A 24,506-nucleotide genomic window follows, 5' to 3' on the forward strand; every position below is an offset into this window, starting at 1 on the left:
TGTCTCAAAAAAGTTGTATAAATATATTGTCTTCACTTTTTTTACTCCCATTCACACAAGCCTACTCCTATATATCTTCTACTATGTTGCCAGAATTAGTGGATTTTTTTCACCACACATCTTACTTTAGTTTTCAACAGAGTAAATGTTTTTTAAAAAAGAATGTAAAAACAGTTTCTTTTCCTGATTTCCATAAGAATATATTATCTTGGTTTCTCTTCTTCTTCTTCATTGTCTTTGTGAGCTATTCCTTCTCAGTTAATGCACACATATTTGAATTCTTTAGGGTATAACTCAGAGATCTCTTTCCTTCACTTCCTACACTTTTATCTATTATTGTTGCTATCCGTATTCTGAGGACTCCCAAATAGTTCCAACTCAGACTTCTATTCTCTTAGCCAGAATGTTCTTATTTAATTTCCTACTTGGCATTTGTACTTGGCTATTTCACAGAAATTTAAAAATTTCTTTCCAAATTTGGTTTTCTTTCAATTTTGTTTGTATCAGCTCATTCAACCCAATTATATGAACTAGAGTTGCTGGAGGAAGTAGATACATGTTGAAAATCAACTTTTGATTCCAGGGCTCAGGAATCTACCAAACCAAATATGACACTCAAACTTGTTGTCCTCAACATGTATGGCAGTTAAAACTGTCACATATTCTTCTTTAAATAATCTGATTTCCTGTTTTCTGCCATATCTAAATTTATTTGGTCAACATGTACCTTTGCTCTTAAGATCGAACTTCTTTCTCTAACTCCATACTTGATAGCCAGAAGAAAAGTTCACCAACTCAGCATACCACTCAGCAAACCACTTGGCATGTACTTTTACGGCAATATTCAGTAGCCCTGGTTGGTATTCCTTTAAATAATGTTTTATACATATAGTTTAAAACCCATGAGTGGGGCTATGCATAGTTATAAACTTATAACTTCTCTACATTTATTACATAATTATACTAGCAATTTGTTTTCTGCTTAATTTACTGTTGAAGAGCTTATCAAATGTTACTACATAATCCATTCCTAGAGTAATAACTAAAGCAAATTTTCTAAATGAGATCCTTCTGGTACTTCCAATAATAAATACCTTGGATGAGATTCAATAATGCCGTGCCTTATGCTTAATGCTGTGGTATATGGGTTGTGTTATAGAAAGACTCCAGGGCAGGATGAGAAATAATTGGGCCATTGTTCAAAACTTGGAAAACTGTTTGTTAGCAAAGTTTTCATATCCATGACATTTATAATTCAGGTACCTTGATGAAGGTGCATGATAATGATAACTTTTTATTCCAGTCCTTTGGCTTTAAAACTTTCACGTTAATCATATGTCCAGGTTCCTAAACACCTAAATCTCAATTATATAGGAATTTTTAGGAATATTTCTTGCATCATTTAACTTCCTTCTTTATTTGCATAAAAATATGTATATACAATGTTTTGTTGTGAAGATAGAAATATCTCCATTAAAGAACACTGTCTAGTAACAGGAGATAAATGTAAACAAATGAGTGTAATACAGAGTTTAGAATGCCACATCCATTGCACATATGGCTGTAGTGGGAAAAATGGCATCAAACAAAAGAACATCTTTATGAAACTGTTAATAAAATAAGAATAGGTGCTTCACTGTCAAGCTTTTCCCACTCCTGGCCATTTTGGTTAATCACTAGTTTAAGCTACAACCCTGTCAATATGGGCAGTTTGGGCCAAGATCTCTTGATGAACACTTCTAATTCACATTAAAGGACACGAAGTGGAGACTGGACACTGCTTATATGTATATTTAGGGGATGATATCATGCCAGACTAATGTCACAACTCACATGAGAAATGACTGAGTTTTACTTCACTAGTAGTTGTCAGTAAAATGAACTGTGTTTACAGTAGCAACAGGATATTAGTAGTTAAAGCCACTTGAAATATACTTTAAAATAATTGTTTATATTGGGAATCCTAATTTCCTTGTGAGGAAAAGATAATTTGGACCAACTAAGATGGAAAATAAAGTTCTATTGTAGAAGGTTAAACTTATTCCTTTTCTTTGCAAAGATTTAGTATTTCCTGAAGTGAATACTTTCTGAAAAAGTATTTTCCACATTCTTTTAGCATCTGCTTGGTGTTCTGCTTAGAAAAATGTATTTACTCTTCCAAAATTTTTTTTGCCGATTTTTCCGTACTACTTTTCTGTAGAAGAAATACGTAAGTACCTACCATGTGATGATATGTAGTTAAATAAAGCATTAACTACCCTCTATGGGCTCACAGTTTTGAAAAGAAGGATGTGTAAATACATCCAAAATATAATGAATATATGCAACAGGCAACATATATAATATAGAATATCTATTTTAATTTAAGCCTAATTTATTATAATACTCAGTACCTTAACTCATTTCCTGACTCTGAGGCATTTTAGAAATCCCATGATAAAACACATTATTTAAAGTGAGTTATGTTTCCTAAGAAAAAAATTCAACATCATGGTTTATATTTTTAACCAAGTTTTCAGCATCAAATAAATCATGAGTATAATCAGCCTTGTTATAAAGGTGAAGGATCCACAATTATAAACTTTTTTAGCAATTACAAATTACAGAGATTATACAAATACTGTAATTAAATAATGGCACTATGGAGAAGATGTAGTCTTCATCCTAAAGGAATCTAGGGAATTGAATTTGTACAACATGGAAAAAGGTATTCCACGTAGAAAGAACAGCATTAGTAAAAATAAATAAATGAGAGTATGTGGGGTGTCTATGATACATGTGAAAGAGTATAGTAAAAAGTACAAAACAATAAATAGTGGTTGGTAGGGTTTGGGAAAATGAAAAATAAGAGATGATAGAGAAAATAGTATACAAGCTTCTATGCAGTGAATCGAGGTCTGATTTATGGAAAGAGAAGTAAAGATACTATGAAAAAAAGAAAAGTAGCAAAGAAAACAAAATTACTTGTATCTTTACTATGATTATAATAGTTTGATTTTGATTCTAATGATAGTTTTCCCTAACACATGAGATGGATAAATTTAAACAATATATTTAATGGCTACTTTGCTAGAAAAATGAATATCTCACTAGGTATACCTTGTCTATGCTGTTGTACTTTATTATCTTTATCTTAAAGTGGCCACTGTAACACAGTCGTTAATGATATTGAATTTGTACCATCTGAAATAGCATTTACCTGTGATTACAAATTACTTACTAAAGTATGATTCGGTGCCTTTTAATATACAGCTCAAATAAAAAATTTTTCCTAGGTTAGCAGAAAGTTTTTTATTTTATAATTTAATTTAATTTAATTAATTTAATTTAATTAATTTAATTAATTTAATTTAATTTAATTTAATTTAATTAAAATAAAGTGAATATTGATTAGATATCATTCAGTCATTAGTTCAGAATATTTTAAAGCTTTATTGTTTTCTAATAGCTTATCAAGTCATGAATACAAGTCTTTATGCTTCAAGATGATTTATAGAGATTCTCGCAAGTTACCTTTTTGTACACGCCAAAATCTGTTTTCTTACTTAACTTTAATTTAAAAAAATAATATTTGGCAAATTTTTTAAAAAAGTAATTTTTTAAATTGCTTTTGTCATGGATACATATTTGTACATATTTATGGGGTACACATGATTTTTTTTTACAGTCATAGAATGAGTAATGATCATGTTAGGGTTAGGGTATTTACAGTATCCATCACCTCACATATTTATCATTTCTATGTGTTGGGAACATTTCAAGTTCTCTCTTATAGACATTTTAGAACAAACAATATATTTTTGTTAATGATAGTCTACTCAGCTAACAAACATTAGAATGTTTTTCTTCTATCTAATTGTATGTTTTTACCCATTAACCAACCTCTCTTATTTACACACTACCCATGTACACACCCTTCTCAGCCTCTGGTATCTACTTCCATGAGAAAACCTTTTTTTTTTGGTCCCACATATATGAGTCAGAACACGTAATATTTGTCTTTCTGTGCCTGACTCCAAATTTCACACTAAACTTAGTGAAAGATGCATCTTGTGAAATGTCCTACATATTTCTATTTTTTTTACAGGGTTTTGGAGACATATTACACAGGTGAGTGTTTACCTAGATTTAGCATATATTCCTTCAGTTTCCATGAATATCAAAGCAGGCTCTACCAAAGTCATGGCATAAATGATTAAGATATTGATACTACCTTTTTGTTTTTGCATCTGCTTTCACTCTCACACCAGAAAAGACAAGAATACTAAATAAATACATAAATAAATAAATAAATAAATAAATAAATAATTAGTGAAATAAAAAAGTGTTTATTCCTGAGTTTGTTTTATTGCTTAAAAGCCTGCATGGGTGAAAGATAAAGTTTTGTTTTGTGGATGGTTAGAAAGTCACCAGAGGAAGCAGGAGAGAAGTGGGGGAAGTATTTTAGCAGTGAAAAAGTTGATGATTTGTTGTTCATACCTACATACATATCAGTTAACAGTCCTGAAAAATAGGTTGAAAAAACTGTGGAGTGTTAGAACTGTATAAGTCTCTAGGGAAGCTTGTTTCTAAAAGGCAGGTCTAGCTGTCTAGAACAAGTTTCACATTCTTTATCTTGAAAAGGAAGCAGCAGATGCAGCAGTCTCCCCAAAACCCTGCTATTTCAGACAAAGATGTCAGGGGAGTCTGCCAAGAAGTGGAACTCAGAATTTCATTTCCAAATATTCTCAAGGCCATAAGGCTAAGGAACCTTACACATTTGGGGCAGAAAAAAAGAAAGATCAGACTGAATTCTGACTCAGACTCTCCCACTATGCTTTAAAATTTGGAAACTGTAAATAGAAAATAATTCCAAAAAGGAAGTAATAATTTTTGAATAATCAAATTTGTGGATTCAGAGGATTCTCATGAACTGTCTTTTAAATAGAAATAGTGATTTTTATTTATTTTACGGCTGTAGATGTTGTAACTGCAGGTTTTTCCTTCCAGAAGTGAGTCCATGCTACTGCACATGTCCCAGCCTCTGAATCTAGAGCTCAGTGCAGGGCCCATCACTGGACTGAGGGACAGGCTCATCTAATTCTGAGGTAAGTCTCCACCCATAGGCAGCACTCCCACTATCTAAATATTATTATTGTTAGGACCACATAGGTAATATTTCGTCCTTTATCAAATATTTTACTTCTTTATCGACATAAGTGAACAACATAATCATGCAACCCTTTTGTATCTGTGTCTGTATAGTCAGATTTATAGCAATAAGTTTGAAAGATAGTGAAAAACAAATACATTTTGTCCTCATATGTACTGAGTAATGTAATGGGAAAAAGGAGTAGTGTAGCAAATTTAAAAAAGGAGCAAATGGAACAATGCTCAGAATGAAGGTGAGCTATTTAAAGTTAAATACAAAATTTTACATTTCCTTAGTGTATTCATTTGAACAGCTAAGAACTGTTCTTTTGGGGATTATGGTTTACTGGGGATTGCTGGGGGTGTTTAATTTTTTAAATGGATATGTATCATGTATTGCAGAAAAAAATTAGTTAATGGGTAAAAATAAAAAGAAATCATTTTATGAATACAAGTAAAATTACAAACAAAAAGAAGTTCAGTTTAATTGCAATATGAAAAGCTACATGTTAAGTCTAAAATCCAGCTTCAGCCCCAAGCTAACATGGAGGGCCACAGAGAGACTGGTAAAATATTTTGCAGAAATCTGCTTTAAATGATCACTTATGACATGTACTTATGGATTTTTATCCAGTTATCTAGAGCAGTTCTTGAGTAACTGAAAATCTTCACATTCTTTCCAAAATGATAGCACTAGTTTTTAAGAATAAGAAACATTTCTAAATAATGATCTTGATAACAGCATAGTATTTAGCGCATATAATGAGCAAATTTAGCTTTGAAAATTGGGTTGAAAGAAGTTGGTCTTACATTTGGCTCTCAGTATGTAAGTTTTGAAAACAATTTTAATATCTGTGGTTAGCGTTTTGTTTGTCTTGTAGATAATATTAATCATCTCTATACTTTATTAGAAGTTACAAGCAAAAGTGTCCTTGTGACTTTACATTTCCTGGTAAATTAACTTCTTGATAGAACAATTTTTGCTTATTTACACATGCCTATGCATGTTTTCTTTCTCTTTCTTTCTTTCTTTCTTTTTTTCTTTTTCTTTCTTTCTTTCTATTTATTTATTTATTTATTTTGCAGTGGATATTACTCTGCATTATAATGAAGCCAACAGTCATATCTTCCTATGTGGAGATTTGAGAAGCATTTGTATTGGATGTGACCGTCAAAATGCGCCCCATATCACTGCAACACCTACAAGTTTTCTTGCATGGGGTGCTCAGACTTTCACCTCCGGCAAATATTACTGGGAGGTCCATGTGGGGGACTCTTGGAATTGGGCTTTCAGTGTCTGTAATAAGTATTGGAAAGGGAAGAATCAGAATGGCAATATATATGGAGAGGAGGGACTCTTTAGTCTTGGGAGTGTTAAGAATGACATTCAGTGCAGTCTCTTTACCACCTCCCCAATTACACTGCAGTATGTCCCAAGACCTACCAACCATGTAGGATTATTCCTGGATTGTGAAGCTAGAACTGTGAGCTTCGTTGATGTTAATCAAAGCTCCCCTATATACACCATCCCTAATTGCTCCTTCTCACCTCCTCTCAGGCCTATCTTTTGCTGTATTCATCTCTGACCAGAGACAAATCAGAAATGTGTTCATCTGCTGTGGGAACCCCTTTATCCCAGAAAGCCCTCTTCCTTGTGCCTTATCAAACAGGACAAATAGGTTCTGTTTTATGTCTTGAATTGCATTCTAATGTTATTGAAACTCATTTATTGTGTTACTATTAAATGTGGTAAAAACACTAAAAGTATATGTATTGGTTCTTTATTTATTAATTTTTGAAAAATCATTATTCATGATCATGGCATGAAATATATTCTCTGTTTTTTTTTCTTTATTTCTCACCGCCACTGAGTGAAATAATAGATGACAGACATGTCTGAATGGAGTTAAAATCAGTGGAAGAGAGTCGGGATATTTTGCTTCATGCAAAAACTTGGAGTGAAGTCTTAATGATTACTGGGAAATGTTGTTTTTCTTTCTGTTTATCTAACTATATTGCACTTACCCATCATGTTTCATTGTACTAATCTATCCTTTGAGTTCATATCAATTGACCTTCCATGCTGGGCTTCATTTTGGAATTCTCACCACATAGATAAATAATCCCGCATTATTAGTGTGCTCTTCTACATTGAAAAACACAAGGTGATCAGAACAATGCTGGATTAATTGAATTTTTTTTTTAAAAAAGTAACTAAATATTGACTCCTACCTCAAAACACACACAGTCACTTCCAAATAGATTCAAGTCCTGAAGGTAAGGGGAACATGACACAATATTCTCATAAGGATTTCTTAACCAGGACAAAAATTAACAATTAAAAAAATTAGTTGGTTTATATTAATGATGACTTCTGTGTTTCAAAAAACATGATACAAGAATTGAAATGCAAACCATTAGTGGAGAAAGATATTCACCTGAACATATATAAAATAAAATACAATACATGTGCATGATGAATACTTAAAATGTATTTTAAGTATTTTTCCAGATTCTTCCAGAGTGGCCTAGAATAAACTTGGATGGCAGAGTCAATGATGAGATTAGCTGTGGAAATGGGAAACCGTTTTTTGGAGGACAGTAGTAATGCTGTGAACTTATGAAAACAACCAAGTATTCAATAGCAACTAAAATGTGTCTCCATAACGTTATTTTACAGATGCGCATCTGAAATCTGAAATTTGGGAGAACATACTACTAGTGTTCGCTAGTGAGAAAATACAGCTGGAAGGAAGAAGGGAGGGAAGCTGAAGGAGAGAGAAACAGAATGCATTTGAGAGAAAATGCTATTTAGACTAAAATAGAGTACTGCAGATACCATGACAAAGTGGTTAAAGTGTGTCTTATGGAGCAGAAATGGCAAAAAATACCACAGTAAAGAGATTTACAACTGGATTGTTAGTTCTGGCTTTTATCCTGTCCATGTTGTGGCTTCTAAACACATCAGTGCTCTCCTTTGATCCATGTGTTAATTAACAACCAACACTCTGCCCCCTCTCCCAGATTCTTTCATCATTTTAAACCTAATCTAATTCTAATCCAGCTGGTCATTGTAACAAATGTAATCATCTAAGAATTTAAAAAAGATTTTTGATGAACTAGTGAATATACCTCATTCTCAACAAAAATACTGTTTGAGAGGAAAAGTCGATGGTATTTGCAACCATTTAAGTGCATGCACACATGCAGACATATACATTTATATGTATATATTTATGTATCTGAGTTAATTGCATTGATTAGAGTGGCTACCTGGATTAGGATTACACTGGGCTTTGCTGATGAAAGAATTCGGAATGTTGTTTGGTTACCCTGTAATACCTATATGAATATGTTAACCCTGTAATGTTACTACTGCCGAAGCTCCCTTAGATGTAATCAAGGATGATTGTATAGGGATGTATATCGTTGCACTCTTTCCAATCATGAAAGAGAGAAAAATAAATGTACTGTAATGTGGAAATTGTTTAGAAAATTAGAATGCATTTTACTAAACCCTGTAAAAACCAACACCATCTATATGTGTTAATATATTGATACTAACAGATTTTCTTTTATCTCTTACGTGACTATAATTCCTATTTTTCACTAGTATTTTTATTATGGACAGACACAGTATTTTATTATGGATGGATATAGAAACAAAAATAATTCCCTCTACAGAGGGTATAAAAATTATACATCATCATATATATTATATATATTATGTATTTTGTATTATAGTTAAATATTTATATATTTATATTATATATAAAATATGTAATATACAAATATTTATATATTTGTATTTTATATAATATATATTATATATATATAAAAAATTATATATATATAATATAGGGACTCGATTAGTTTCTGCTAGTGTGAAGACAAGTCATATCATGTCTAGGGGCCATGATGATAGGAGCAGTCAGAGGATTTCTTGCATTGTGATGAGTGCATATAAGTTAAACGAGCCACTTATCAGTAGAATTGATAGCAGGATAACGGCTAGGGTTACTTCATATGAAATTGTTTGGGCTACAGTTTGTAATGCGCCAAATAGTGCATAATTTGAATTTAATTGCTCTTCCTGATCATAGAATAGAGTAGACGGCTAGGCTTGATACGGTTAGTAAAAATAGGAGGCCTATATCAAAATTAATTAGAGGATCTGGTATAGGGATGGGGGTTCACAATAGGAGAGCGAAAGAAAGGGCCAGGGTTGGAGCAATAATATAAAGGTAAATAGTAGATGTTGAGGGCCATAGGGGTTCTTTGCTGAAAAGTGTTATTGTGTCAGTGAAAGGTTGAAGCAGTCCCTAAGGGCTTACAATGTTAGGCCCTTTGCGTAGTTGTATGTAGCCTGAGTTTTTGTTAAATGAGTGATTTAAAATCAATACTGATAATAATGATAATTATTATTGAATAGTTATATTAATGACAATAAAATTATTAATATTAATTATTAATAATGACTGATACTAACAATTGATACTGATCTTATAAATTAGAAAACAATATTAGGTACCAATAATTAATATTAATGTTAATAATATGAAAACTTTATTAGCAATTATTTCTCAATATTGATATTGGTAATTAATATTAATGTTAATAATAAATAATAATTAATAATAATATTACTCCTAATACCGCAGTGCATGTACACCTACCTATGATTTTGTTCCTCATGTCCAGGGAGGGAGAGAGCATGGTATTACTTTCCATATTGCAGTAGGTGTACACCCACCCGGTGATATTGATCCAAATATCCAGGGGGTGGAGTATGACGTTACTCCCAATATAGCAGTGGGTGTACATCCACCCGGTGATATTGCTCCTAATATTCACGGAAGAAGAGAATGATATTACTCCCAGTATCGCAGGGAGTGTACACCCGTTCTGTGATATTGTTCCTAATATCCGGAGGGGGAGAGGGTGATATTACTCCCAATGTCACAGGCTATGCACACCCACCCTGTGATATTGTTGCTAATAATATCCAGGAAGGGAGAGGATGCTATGATTCCCCATACAGCAGCAGCTGAACACACACTCTGGGATATTATTCCTAATATCCATGGAGGGTAGAGGCTGATATTACTCCCAATATCGCAGGGGGTGTACATCCATTCTGTGATACTGTTTTTAATATTCAAAGGCGGAGAAGTTGATATTACTCCCAATATCACAGAAAGTGTACAAACCCGTGTGACACTATTCCTACTTCCAGAAGAAGAGAAGATATTACTCCCCATATCGCAGGAGGTGTACACCCACTCTGTGATATTTTTCCTAATATGCAGGGCGTGAGAGGATAATATTATTGTTAATAGCGCAGGATGTGTACACCACCCCAGTGATATTGTTCCCATGATCCAGGAGAGAAGAGGATGATGTTACTTTCAGTATCACATGGGGTGGACACGCCCCCAGTGACACTGTTTTGAATTTCAACATGGGAGAGGATGGTATTACTCCCAATATCACAGGGGGTATAAACACTTCTTTGATATTGTTCCTAATATTCAGGGGTGGAGAGGATGTTATCACTCCCTATATTGCAGACGGTTTACACCAATCTGTGATATTGTTCATAATTTCTAGGGGGGGATGATATTACTCACAATATCGTAAACACGCTGTGTATCCACCGTGGGTCATGATATCCAGGAATGGAGAGGAGGGTGATATTACTCCCCATATCGCAGGGGGTGTCCACCCCGCCTGTCACACTGTTTCTTATGTGCAAGGGGGAGAGGATGATATTACTACCAATATCAAAGATGTGTACAGCCCCCCTTGTGACATTGTTCCTAATATCCACGTTGGGAGAGGATGATATTACTCCCAATATCACAGAGGGTGTACACCCCACCTGTGATATTATTCCTACTATCCAGAATAAGAGCGAATGATATTACTCGCAATAGTGCCGGGGTGTACACGCCCCTTGTGATATTGTTCCTAATATTCAGAGAGGGAAAGCATGATATTAATAACTCCCAATATCGCTATGGGTGTACACCCACCCTGTGATATTGCTCCTAATATCCAGGGGGTAGAGTATGACATTACTCCCAATGTAACGGTGGGTGTACATCCACCCAGGGATATTGCTCCTAATATTCATGGAAGGAGAAAATGATATTACTCCCAATATCATAGGGAGTGTACGCCCCTTCTGTGATATTGTTCCTAATATCCGGAGGGTGAGAGGATGATATTACAGCAATATCGCAGGCTGTGTACACCCACCCTGTGATACTGTCCCTAATATCCAGGAAAAGAGAGGATACGACTCCCCATAGAGCAGGAGGTGTAAACCCACCCTGAGATATTGTTCCTAATATCCATGGAGGGAAAGAGCCCGATGTTACTCCCAAAATCTCAGGGGCTGTACATCCCCCCTGTGATATCTCTCTTAATATTCAAAGGCGGAGAGGATGATATTACTCTCAATCTCGAAGAAAGTGTACACTCCCGAGTGATGTTGTTCCTAATATCAAGAAGGGGAGAAGATGATATTACTACTCATATCGCAGAAGGTGTACACCCACTCTGTGATATTTTTCCTAATATGCAGGTTGGGGAGAGGATAATATTGCCAATATCGCAGAGAGTGTACACCCACCCTGTGACATTGCCCTAAATATTCAAAGAGGGAGAGGATGACCTTACTCCCAATATTGCAGAAAGCGTACGCTTCCCATTGATATTGGTCCCATGATCCAGGAGAAAAGAGGATGATATTACTTTCAATATCACAGGGTGTGTACACGCCCCCAGTGATATTGTTCCTAATTTCAGTGTGGGAGAGGATGATACTACACCCAATGCCGCTGGGGGTAGAAACACTCCTGTGATATTGTTGTTAATATCCAGGGGCAAGAGGATGCCATTACTGCAAATAGTGCAGAGGATGTACACCCGTCTATGACATAGTTGGTAATCTCCAGAGGCGGAGAAGATATTACTCACAATAACGTAAACACGCTGTGTGTCCACCGTGGATCGTAATATCCTGGGGGGAGAGGCGGGGTGATATTACTCCACTACTAGGATTTTACCTCTACTGCCACTCTTCGTTAACACCGTGGGACATTATTTTCCATATTCTAGGAGGATGGCACTACCAAAATCACAAGGGGTGTATACCCTGCTATATTATTCGTTATATTGTAGGGGAATGTTCATCCTGATGTCACAGGACTGTACACACTGTGATATTATTCACAATACCCTAGTGGGACACTAATAATAATGTCACAGTGTGTGTACACCTTGTGGTATTATTCGTAATATCCTAAGGGGAGGTTACCTTTATTGTCACACGCTGTGTGTTCCCTTTGATATTATTTGTAATGTCCTAGAGGGATGTTACTCCCTGTGCCACAGGGTTTGTCCACCTTATCAAATTACTTGTATTATCCTGAAGATGTTACTCCCTATATCACAGGGGGTGTACACTCTGTGATATTATCGTAATATTCTAGGGAAATGTTACTTTTAATGTTGCAGGGGGTGTACACCTTGTGAAATTATTCGTTATAGTTTTGTGGGATGTTACTCCTAATGTCACATGGGGTGTACACACAGTGTAATATTCTACGGAAATCTTACTCGTAAATCACAGGTCCTGTACACCCTTTAATATTCTTCATAATATTCTAGGAAAACGTTACTGTGAATGTCACAGGGCATATACACCCTGTCACAAAATTCGTAATATCCTAGCGGGAGTTCACTACTAATTTCACAATGCATGTATGCCCTTTGATATTATTCATGTTATCCGAAAGAGATATTAGTACTGCTGTCTCAATGCATGTACATTCTCTGATATTATACGTTATATCCTCAGGGGATGTTACTTCTAATGTCACACGAGGTGTACTCCCTGTGTTATTTGTCATAATATCCTAGGGGAATTTTACTTTTAATGACACACGGGGTGTACACATTGTGATACTATTCGTAGTATTCTGGAAAGATATTACTCCTCAGGTCACAGGGGATGTACACCCTGTGATATTATTTGTACTATCCTAGGGGACGTTACTCCAAATGTCACAGAAGGTGTAAACGCTGTGATATTACTGGAAATGTGTCAGGGAAAGGTACTCGTAATGTCAAAGGGCATGTACATCATGTGTGCACAGCCCCTGTGATGTTCTTTGTGATATTCTTGAGGGATGTTAATCCAAATACTACATATGCTGTTAACTATGTGTGAACACCTTTGTGGTATTATTCCTAACATACTAAAAGGATGTAACTCCTAACATCACATGGGGTATACGCCATGTGTGTACACATTCTGTGATATTATTCATAATATCTTAGGGAGATGCTCGTAATTTTACAATTATTCACGTAACACTTTAGCGGGATGATACTCCTAAAGTCACAGGAGGTGTAAACCCTGCGATATTATTCAGAATATTCCAGGAGGATGTTACTCCTAATGTCACAGGTGTGTATACCCTGTGATATTATTCACACTTTACTCGTGCAATATTACTACTAATGTCACAATGTGTGTACTTCTGATATTATTCGTAATATCCTGGGAGGATGTTACTCCTAACGTCACAAGGGTGCACACACTGTGTTATTATTAGTAATATTCCTGGGGGATTTTAATTTTAAAATCACATGGGGTGTCAACCATGTGATCTCATTCGTCATATCCAAGGAAGATGTTACTCCTAATGTCACATGGGTGCTACACCCTGGGATATTATTGGGAATATCCTAAAGGGATGTTATCTTAATGTCAGAGGGTGTGTACACCTATTGATACTATTTGTAATATCCTAAGGAGATATTACTTTAAAAATCACAGTGGGTGTACATCATGTGTGTACACCCTGTAATATTATTCACAATATCCCAGGGAGATATAGCTTTTAATATCACATAAGATGTTCTCTATGTGTGTACACCCTGTGATACTCTTCATAATAGGCTATTCAGCAAGGCGCCCACGCCCACCTTCCAGCCCCAGAGGCTGGCGCGGAAGGGTAGCACCAAGGACAGTGGCCACCTGCGGACACCGGCCACCTGCGGACACCCAAGTGGACTTACAAGGTGGCCAAGGAGGAAAAACCGGAGGCTGAGGAGGCCGAGAAGAAGCGCCAGGCCAAGGTGCAGGAGAAGCGCCCGCCGCTCTGGAAGAAGAGGAAGTGAGAATCCGCAGGTTCTTGACACGGGGTTCGAAGGCAGGGTGAGGCCGCGGGGCTTAGCACCATGGCCGCTACTGGGACTACCAGGCCGCGCGCGTTTCCACACTGTCTTTCTAGGATGCTCCCAGGAAGGGGCTGGGGGAGCCACATCGATTCGCCTGACACCAGCAACCCTAGCAATCAGTACACCTAGAGGGCATGTTACCTAAAAGGCTCCCTTTAGAGAACCTCAATTAAGATGTTTTTAAAGATCAATTTATTAGGCCGGGCGCGGTGGCTCACGCCTGTGATCCCAGAACTTTGGGAGGCCAAGGCGGGCGGATCACCTGAGGTTGGGAGTCTGAGAGTAGCCTGACCAACATGGAGAAACCCCGTCTCTACTAAAAATACAAAATTAGCCGAGCATGGTGGCACATGCCTGTAATCCCATCTACTCAGGAGGCTGAGGCAGGAGAATCGCTTGAACCCAGGAGGCAGAGGTGTCAGGGAGCCAAGATCCCGCCATCGCACTCCAGCCTGGGCAACAAGAGCCAAACTCCGTCTCAATCTAAAATCCTCAATTTATTAAAGAGTATTTTCTGTGTTATTTTGTATTTTTAATTGTTATCCATTTTGCCAAGTTTTACAAGTGATAGGGCCCCTTGTATCCAAGGCAGTTTTAATACACTTGCCTGAAGACCTTGTATTTAAAATACTGTTTCTAGCAATAAATGTGTATGATATCTGTAGGAGTTTACACAGAAATCATGGGATTCTCTCCTTTTTGGCTGTTTGTTTTGGTCTTTTCTTCTCATTGTGGGTGCACATGGACACTGGATGTTTTTATTAATTAGATTAAGTGATGCCGGATATTTCTGTTTGATGGAGGGGTTGACTCATTCAGCCACATGATCAAGAGAGAAAGAGATATCATATTTTATTGTATCTTTTTAAAAAGTATTATCCATACAGTCGTATATTGGGGAAAAACATTTATCATCAAATTATAAAACAATGCCGAGATAAGCATGTATGTATTGCTAGAATTAAACTCTTTTTATTCAAGGAGTTTTAGATAAACTGGATAGACAATCTTTAACATATTAAAAATAGATATGAGGGAAAAGTGTCATTTGATAAAATGGGGGAAATGTAATAGATGATTATCAGAAATACAAAATTAAGCCGTATATGCTCTTAAGTTAATCGAATCCAGACATCCTTCAAATGTAAAAAAAGGATGCAACAAGAGTAAGGAGCCCAGAATGATGCAAGTTAAAGGAATAGGGGGGAGGTGATGTTTAGAACAAGCAAAGAGAATGCGGTGGGAAGCAAACTTATTTTAGGCAAATTCTCCTGGAGTGGACCAGACAGCCCTCTCTTCCAGACTCAGTTCCAAAGAGTCTCTTATGTGGGTATTTCTTTTATTTTTCCTTTGAGGACTGCACTTGTTTAGTTCAACCTCATGCGGACCTCATGGAATTTCCAAGACGTGGGGCCTTGGCATTGTGGCACCTTCCTGCCACACGTACATAATTCACAGCATTACCAAGTCACCACGAGCTCCACGCTCACCTCTGTCAGCCCAGGACCCAGCCAGGCAGTGTCACATGGTCTCCCAGGCATGCCATTCCAAGCCGGCTATCCCTGCTGTGAAAGTTCTGAAGGCACTGGTCCGGGGAGCTGAGCCCTGGGCCTGTCCTAAAGCTCCATAGGTGACCGCACTGCAGCCCACATGGAGAGCTGCAGCTCTAACACAGGGATTTTGAGAGGCCTCAGTCGCCTTTAAGTGGCACTTCCAGGACACCCATCCTGAGCTCTCACGAGTGGCTCCACCTTCCCAAGAATGTCTAATTGTCATTGGAACAGCCAGTGTCTGGCAGCTTCACTCGGGCTGATGTGGCATCTGACCCTTGTTGGGTTGCCAGACATTCCTTCCTGTTTCCGCCATGGGAAGTTGACACTGGGAATGGTATGGATCACCCACTTCTACACTAAGCCTTGGGTGTCTGCTGCTTCCAGGTCAAAAATGGACATTTCTGGTCCTGACCAGCCACTACCACACTGTAACCGATGCTCATAGTCTCAAGGGATGTGTAGAACAGCAATGGTAGGACAGCAAACAACTGGCGATTTCCCCAGGTCCCATGCTATTCCAGAGTGGGCATGTTGGGTCCCTGTTCCCAATGTGTTCCAGCCTTAATCAGGTGCACAGGGTACCGTGGGGCCAGCACAGGGCTTGTCAAGTAATGCTCCTGGTGTCCACAAAACAGCTCCGGAGATACCTGCATTTTGAAAAGCCTGCCAAGCCAGCTAGTATGGGGCAGGACCCAGATTGCTTTGGCAAATCTGAAGGTGAGCTGGCCACTTGCCTGGTGAGTAGAAGCTGCCTTTACCTGGCCAGTGTATGCAACTTGAGAGACAATGACAACTTCACGGGGGGGTTCTGGTGGGACTGGGAAGCCTGACCTCCCCCGGAGCTTTGGTATGGCCCCAGTGGAAAGACTGGATTTTGAAAATCCACCAGACCCAACTGAAAGAAGGGTCATCCCTGATTGGATCCCAGACTCTCCCTGGTCTCTCTGGGCTCACTCTAGACGTGGCTTGCCTGTGGGCAGCCCTTCCCTTTGGCCCATGAGGCAGGTCCAGTAGCTTCTGCAGCTGTGTGCCTGGCGACTGGCCCAGCACTTCTCATTTTTGCCATGTGGAAGCAGATTTGCTAGTAGAGGAATTTTCCAAGTCAAAGGAAGTGTCACCAAGACTCTTTCCTTGATCTATGGTGAGCCCATGCTCTTGGTTTCTTCTTATCTTTTGGAGTGGGCAGCAGAGGGGACAAGCAGGCCTCCAGCCAGGCTCAGGGAGTGTGGGAGGGCAGGGAGAAAAGTCTAGATGATGGGGAACTGGAGCCACCTTGAGGGGGGTGTCCTGGGGTCAGTGTCGGGGTGATCAGATGAGCCAGTTTATATTCAAACAACATTATTATGTTCAATTATTTTGGGTAAGGGATTCCTCAGGGGAGGTGTGGTCATCTGGTCCCAGAGGTGGAGTGAAATGCCCACTCATCTTCTTGAGCCATTTGGAAGCCCTTTCTTCTAGCCCTAGGTACTGGTGACACAGGCTCCTCGGTCTCAGGAGGTGCATAGGGCTGGGGTGGTGCAGGCTTCTTGTCACTTACCCACTCAGCACTATTGGGCATCGGGCATTCACAGGTCTCACAGTGGCCTCTCTAAAAACCTGGTGTCCAAGGAGAACATTGATTATTTTTGTCTATTTTTGTTTCTTTGAACTTCTGCATTCACTCACTGAGGGCTCGCCCTCCCTACACCCCTCATGTTGTTCAGGAAGGAGGGGACTGACGAGCATGGACCCGCTTCTCCTCTTCTGTCAGTTGCCACCACACTGTCACCACTGGCTTTATCAGCACGTTCTCCCTCCCCTGTTGCCTCATCTCTTCTTCCTCATTCACCCTTCCTTCCTTTGCCTGTTTTCTTCTCCCAGTTGGTGAAGTTCTTTATCATCCCTGGCACCACCTACCCTGAGGTCTACCAAGGACAGAAAAGCAGGGGCCTCTGTGAGGCAATGTGGTGTTATCATGGTGGGACCTCCAGGCCCCCAGAGTGAGTGAACAGCAGGCCTGCCAGCATCTGTGCTGATGGCTAAGAATTCCTACACCACCGTGCCCCTCCCACCCTCTCCTCTTTGCTCAGGAGGGAGACCAGGCTTGCTCTCTTGCAATGACAGCCCAGCCCCTGCTGTGCACAGGGATGGGGCTCAGGGTCCCTCCCTGCACCCTTATGTTAATTAACTGTAGATGGTGAATTTCAAGTTGACAGCTACCTTCTCAGGGATTTATATATAAATACAGTTAAAGGAAAAGTAAAGTCTATATTACTACTTTTTAGTGTTTGTGAAAATTAAGCTCAAACTGGACAGAATAAATATTTCTCAGACAATGGCGATGCTACTGATTACAAGTGAGATGGGTGGAGCTTGCCCCTTGGTGGACAATTTTTTTGGTGATTGGAGATTGGGGACTCCGGCAGCAGAAATGGCTTTGCGGTGGGTGTGAAGTCACTTCTGTCCCTCGGGGAGCCTCTTGTGGATGAGAAAGCATGTATCAACACCAGTGAAATCCACCTCCATGTGCATGGAGGCGGCTGATGAGAACACAAATGAGCCAGTCCTGGCACTTCCCTCCAGAACCGGTCACTGCTGGTCTGACATTGGAGCATGTGAATTAAGAGTGACAATTTTTTCTACCTGCTTCTGCGAATAAAGTGTTCTACAGTCAGCCAGCCCTAAACTCACTAGAAAGGAGGAGGGAAGAGCGTGGAGCCAATCATCTAGAATTACCTCGGTGTGCAGAGGCTGTCCCTTGGCTGCACTTGGGAAAAGCAGTGTGAAACATCCTGTGCCTCTTTCTTCTGGAGCTCCTCCTGACAGTCTCCTGGCAACACTAGAGATCTCAAGACTATGGAGATCAGAATTTCAATAGCTTTGTCATCTCAGCATTGACCACTCCTGAGACCTGAGGCTCCTCCTGGGAGCAGGAGAGAGGGAGTTCGTGATGTTCGTTGGAAAATAGGATTTATGAATGCAGGAGGGCCGTGCTGGACCCCTCTGCCTTCTTCTCCCCCTGCTGTCAGCATTGACCAGGTCTCCGGTGTGGAGGCGAGTCTGTTGTGGGTGAAAGAGAAGCCCCTGGGGTAAGGCCAGACCCCAGGCCTGAAAAGGATGCAAAGCCTACTGTTTCAGGCTGTCAGGAAGAATCGTGGGTACAAAGTGAATACGATGAAATGCATTCCAGAAAGGAAATGAATGTGCCGTCACTAAGAAGTGGGTCTGGCTGCCAGGTCTCTGGCAGCCCACCAGCAAGAGGACTACATCCCCTGCAGCCCTGCCATCCACACTACATGATGTGGGAATGCTGTCTCTTCACTCTTACCCTGGGGACCCAAGCCTGCTTTGAGGAGTGAGTCACAGCCATGATGTGTGCCTTGCATTATTCTTTCCCCAGGTGTGCCTGGAGACTCAAGCTTGCTCATTTCTGTCCTGACACATCTCACTGGTCCGGCGGTGGTCAGAGTCCTCCTGTTCTGTGTCAGCTCCTAGACGTCATTAGTCTTTCATGTGATAAAGTGTGAGCAGTTTTCTCTTTTACGGTATTTGGGGAAATTCTAACACACTCCCCAGGGATTTGCGCAGGTCCCTCTGGCTCCCATGGTGGGTAATTCTATGGATTCTGCACCTGGCAGTCAGCACTCCCCTTTGGAAGCCCCTGGGGTCCCTGTTTCTGTGGGCCTGGTCCTTGGTTTCTACCCAAGTACCTTTTTGTTGGGACCTGCCTAGAACTGCCTGGAGGGCCATGGTCAAGGGAAGGACAGGTGGAACCCTGACCACAACAGATCCTTCTGAAACAACAAAGTCACCTTGATGACCACGACTGCAGTGGGGTGAATGCCATCGCAGCGGGCATGCTGGGAGCCACCAAGGGCTTATCGCAAAAGCAGTTCTTCCCAAGGCACCCTTTGCATCTTCCCCTCCTCACCTCTCAGTGCATTTGGAACTTGCTTATGCGTTGGAATGACTTAAATCAACTGCTCCTTTCTGGGTCCCCGCACTCACAGGAACCTTCATTAACATTTTAAATAAGTGGCTAAAAAAACTCCTCTGGAGGTTGTTTTTGAAAGCAGGAAAATGAAAAAAACACACTACCTGAAATGATTTTACTAATTTTTGAGTGACTCAGTTGAAAGTCAGTGTTGCATACACAATTTCCTCATGCTGAGCCAGCTTGAAATAAGACTTGATAAAAGGCATGGCCCTCAGTAGCAGGCGGTGCCACTGTGGACAGTGTACACTATGGTGTGAAGGTATGTGCAGGTGAGTGTAAGTGTGTTTACTCATACACACAGATGAACTGAAAGGACACCGGGCTTCGTGCTGGCAAAGGTTATGATGCTGCTGTAGCTTGTTATGGGCCCCGGGCAGTGTCAGATGGGAAATGCTTTGATGGCATGTTGTTCAATATATATAATGGGGCCTCCCATGGCCCAAGGACCCACTGTGAGCACTCTGCCTACTGTGGTGGAGAACACGGCTGGAGTCATCACAGCCCAGGTCTTTATTGAAAGGCAGTGTTGACCCAGAAGGCTCACATAGAACCCACATGGCCAGGTGTGGACCATCTCTCTCCATCTGACCTGCCTTGGCTGCACAGAGGGACCCAGACCCAAAAGGCCCAGACTCAAAAGGAAACAGAATGACATTTACCATTACACCAGCTTTCATTTATTTTTTCCATATGATCATAAGAAATGTATTACTAAGTATGTTTATAAATGCTATTTACAGTCTGTTCCCTTTTATTAGATGAAAGATTAATAAAGAATAAAAAATTGGCTGTAGTAAAACCATGCCTGAGACCAAGAGTGGTGGCTCATACCTGTAATCCCAGCACTTTGGGAGGCCACGACGGGCAGATCACCTGAGGTCAGGAGTTCAAGACCAGCCTGGACAACATGGAGAAACCCCAGCTCTACAAAATACAAAAAAAATAAAATAAAAATTAGCTGGGCATGATGGTGGGTGCCTTTTATTCCAGCTACTTGGGTGGCTGAGACAGGAGAATCGCTTGAACCTGGGAAGTGGAAGTTGCAGTGAGCCGAGATTGCACCATTGCCCTCTAGCTTTGGTGAAAGAGAGAGGGAGGGAGGGAGGGAGGGAGAGAGAGAGAGAGAGGGAGGAGAGAGGGTGTGCGTAGAGGGAGAGAGAGAGAGAGAAAGAAAGAAAGAAAGAAAGAAAGAAAGAAAGAAAGAAAGCAAGCAAGCAAGCAAGCCAGCCATGCCTGAAGGGCACTGTGTGGTCATCACTTCAGCAGGTTGACACTCACCTGGAAGTCATGAAATCTGTCCATTAGTCCAGTGATGGGTTGAGCACTGAGCTCTGAGCTCACACACTGGGGCATGTGCCACTGCTCTGACTCACTCCTTTAAAGAGGAAAATACAATTGAGCTTTCTAATACCAAGTATTTCATCACAGGATTAAAAAACAAATAATCATTCAAGGGAAATTCATCTTTAAAACCCATTCCTGATGTAGCAGTCCCAAATCATAGGGATTACGAACTTGAGCCACTGAGCCTAGACTGACCGATGTATCCTACCAATAAGCTATGTATGTAAACTCATGTCTTCCCACTTCTCAGAACCATGAAATCAATCATTCCTCCCTTTCTTTCATTTATTTTTATTGTTTCTTAACAATACTAGAAGCCAAATTCATTCTTTTCTTAAACCACTTTTATTCATTATATGACTTCCTAAAACACACGAAGAAAGGTTATGATTCATCATTTCTTCAATATACACCCTTTGATATCGGACAACCTACCTGAGAGTCATTGCAATTTATGGTGATTCACAGATAATTTTTTGCAGTATTAAGTTTTTAAATTAGTCTTTAGTACTAAACCTCCCTAATCCACACCCTGACCACTCTCTCTGAGCAGTAATTAGTGCTGCATTGTACCCTCAGGATTGGAAGCCATGAGAAGAAACGTTCCTCAAATCCTAACCAAGATTATTTCCACTCAAGTGGTAAGTGGATACATTTGTAACATGTCTGTCTGAGGCTGAATCCGAGGGAAAAGGCCTAATACTTACAATCCACTAGTTGGTTTTCCTGCTCTCCTCATTTAACTTTCTTTGGTTTTCTTGAATTTTTTCCCAAAAAGATCTCATTTGCTTCATTATCGTCTCCTATAAAAGAATTATGAATTTGAACATAGAGAAACAAATGGCTTTGGGTGTCAGACTCCCATTGATAAAGAAATCAAGGGATGAGATATGAAAGAGATTTGGGAAGATCTCAGATTGTACAACCACAATATGGAACGCAACCAGTATAATAGGAAAATCATAAGCAGGGCTAATTTACAGATAATGTGGCATCTTGCATCAGAATTGGAATCTACTGACACCGTGCCTTGCTAATTCTAGCATATTTTATTCTATTATTTCCAGTGTTCGTAAAGAGGTTTCTTATATAGAAGGCTTTTGAACTTGTAGTTTAGATAGCCAGAAACTCTCTCTGATATTGAGCTCTTTACAGTGCCTTGAACATTAAACTAAATAGTCAAAGTATTATAATGATTATTAACTTCATCACTCCCTCAGTGAAATGCAAGTTCCAGGAAGGAAGGTATTCTCACAGATTCCATTTAAATTTCTATCATTGATACCTAGGCACTACATGACATCCAGTACAGAACAGAATAATCCTCATGCTCTTCATCTTCCCCATAATCTCTTTACCTGTGCCATCCTCCAGCTTTCAAAGTGCTCTCACAGCCATCACTTACCCAGTGTTCCTTAGTTGCCCCTCACGGTGTCTGGGAGCCCCGTGCTCCTGAGTGTTCCAGAACAGCAAATGAAGGAGGCTCTTATCCACCACTCCAATATCTTTTTTTCTCCCTGTGGCTCCCACACGTTTATTCATTAGAGCTCAGGAATTGCCAGAGACTGGCTTTTCTGGCAATGCACACTGGATTCTTCAGAAGAATATTGGTTTTGACGTCCTCCTGCTGTGACAGTTCCCCGCATGTGGGCAGCAGGTAGGAATTTTGGCTTCTTCCCAGGAAAGGCAGAGACAGGGCCTACAGAAGCTGGGGCCACAGCCTGTGGTGACGGGGTCTACGAGTTAGTTCAGACAGAAGAGGCAGATGGGTTCTTTCTGGAAGGCTTGTGTGATGTCTGAGACCATTTTCCTGAAGGAAGGAAATTAGGAAACGTATGATTAAAATTTCACCTTATGCCTTGGAGAAACAAAGACCAAAGCAAAATTTGACTCAGGTTGTGACTCAGTGATAAACTTCTGTCTAGAGTAGAACAGGCTTTATTTTGTATAAGACAAAAGTAGACCTGAGGCACAGAGAGAGCTCTTGGATCTGTAGGTAAAATTGTTGGGTTCATGCACAACTCACAGGGCACTACATCCTCATCCTTCCATTTTCTTTTGCACAGAAAAATGTACCTGAGAGAGGCCAGGTGTGATGGCTCACACCTGTAATCCCAGCACTTTGGGATGCCAAGGCTGGTAGATCAGGTTGGAGACCAGCCTGGCCAATATGGGGGAACCCTGTCTCTACTAAAAACACAAAAATCAGCCATGAATGGTGGCACATACCTGTAATCCCAGAAACGTAGGAGACTGGGCAGGAGAATTGCTTGAACCCTGAAGTTGCAGTCAGCTGAGATTGAGCCCCTGCTCTTCAGCCTGGGCAAGAAAGCAAGAAGAAACAAAGAATGAAAGAGTGAGAGAATGAGAGAGAGAGAGAGAAAGAGAGAGAAAGAAAGAAAGAAAGAAAGAAAGAAAGAAAGAAAGAAAGAAAGAAAGAAAAAGAAGGAGAGGAAAAGAAAAGAAAAGAAATGATTAGATTTATTTTTAAAGCCTTGCTTATTCCAATGATGGAAAATTTGAGATTTTCCATCATATTGTATGTATTAGTTTTTTTCTTTTGTTGATTGAGCAGCATTCCATTGTGGGATTATACTTTGGATTGTTTATTCACTCTTCTGTTGTTAGAAACCTGGACTTTGTCTAATATTTGGCTAACATAAATGTGGCTGTTTTGAACAATATTGTACACATCTTCTTGTGGGCATGTGCTCATCTTTCTAGAGTAAATACCCAGTAGTGGAATTGCTGTGCCATAGTGCACATTTCTGCTTGACATTGCTTTTTAAAAGAGTTACCTTAAGTGATTGTATAATTTTAGCCTAGATTATCACAAGCATTGTATGAGGATTTCAGTTGCTCCACATTCTCACTACATTTGAATTGTTAATCTGTTTTACTTTAGCAGTTCTAGCAAATGTGAAATTAGAATGTATTTAATGTGATTTATAGAGAACTGTTTGAATGAAACTGAGTTTTTACTGGAAATATGGCAATTTTTTTTTTCAGAATATGCTTATAGGCATGGAATTGCAGAGGCTGCTGGTCTTCCAAGTATTCCTGTTCATCCAATTGGATACTATGATGCACAGAAGCTCCTAGAGTAAGTTTGTAAGAATCAACGGATGGCTATTTGGGTAATTTTCATTATTGACAGTTTTCAAATATTAGGCTTTTATCTCCATTTTTTAGTTCTTAAATTTTCCAACATGGGTGCTGCTTGTAATTTTATCAGTATAAAATAGAAT

General features: G+C 39.6%; 1 protein-coding gene, 1 long non-coding RNA gene and 1 pseudogene across 3 annotated transcripts in view; 2 read left to right on the forward strand and 1 right to left on the reverse strand.

The window, feature by feature from the left end:
• The window catches only part of LOC115936224 (metabotropic glutamate receptor 5-like), a 381,806-nt gene that overhangs the window by 215,668 nt on the left and 141,632 nt on the right, over positions 1–24,506 (forward strand). For both annotated transcript variants that reach the window (XM_055354195.2, XM_055354194.2), the window contains exon 3: positions 24,268–24,361. In XM_055354195.2, coding sequence (XP_055210170.2) covers positions 24,268–24,361 — 94 coding nt within the window. The remainder of the gene's footprint in view (positions 1–24,267; positions 24,362–24,506) is intronic.
• Positions 1,385–6,888, forward strand: LOC134759338 (tripartite motif-containing protein 49D-like; annotated as a pseudogene).
• LOC129525210 (uncharacterized) lies at positions 20,528–23,654 on the reverse strand. Its single transcript, XR_008669344.2, has 5 exons — positions 23,488–23,654; positions 22,664–23,068; positions 21,966–22,061; positions 21,193–21,289; positions 20,528–20,838 (listed from the first exon to the last, which is right to left on the reverse strand). It is a non-coding gene; the product is annotated as an uncharacterized lncRNA (long non-coding RNA).

Source organism: Gorilla gorilla, chromosome 9 (genome assembly GCF_029281585.2).
Source record: "Gorilla gorilla gorilla isolate KB3781 chromosome 9, NHGRI_mGorGor1-v2.1_pri, whole genome shotgun sequence".
NCBI lineage: Eukaryota > Metazoa > Chordata > Mammalia > Primates > Hominidae > Gorilla > Gorilla gorilla.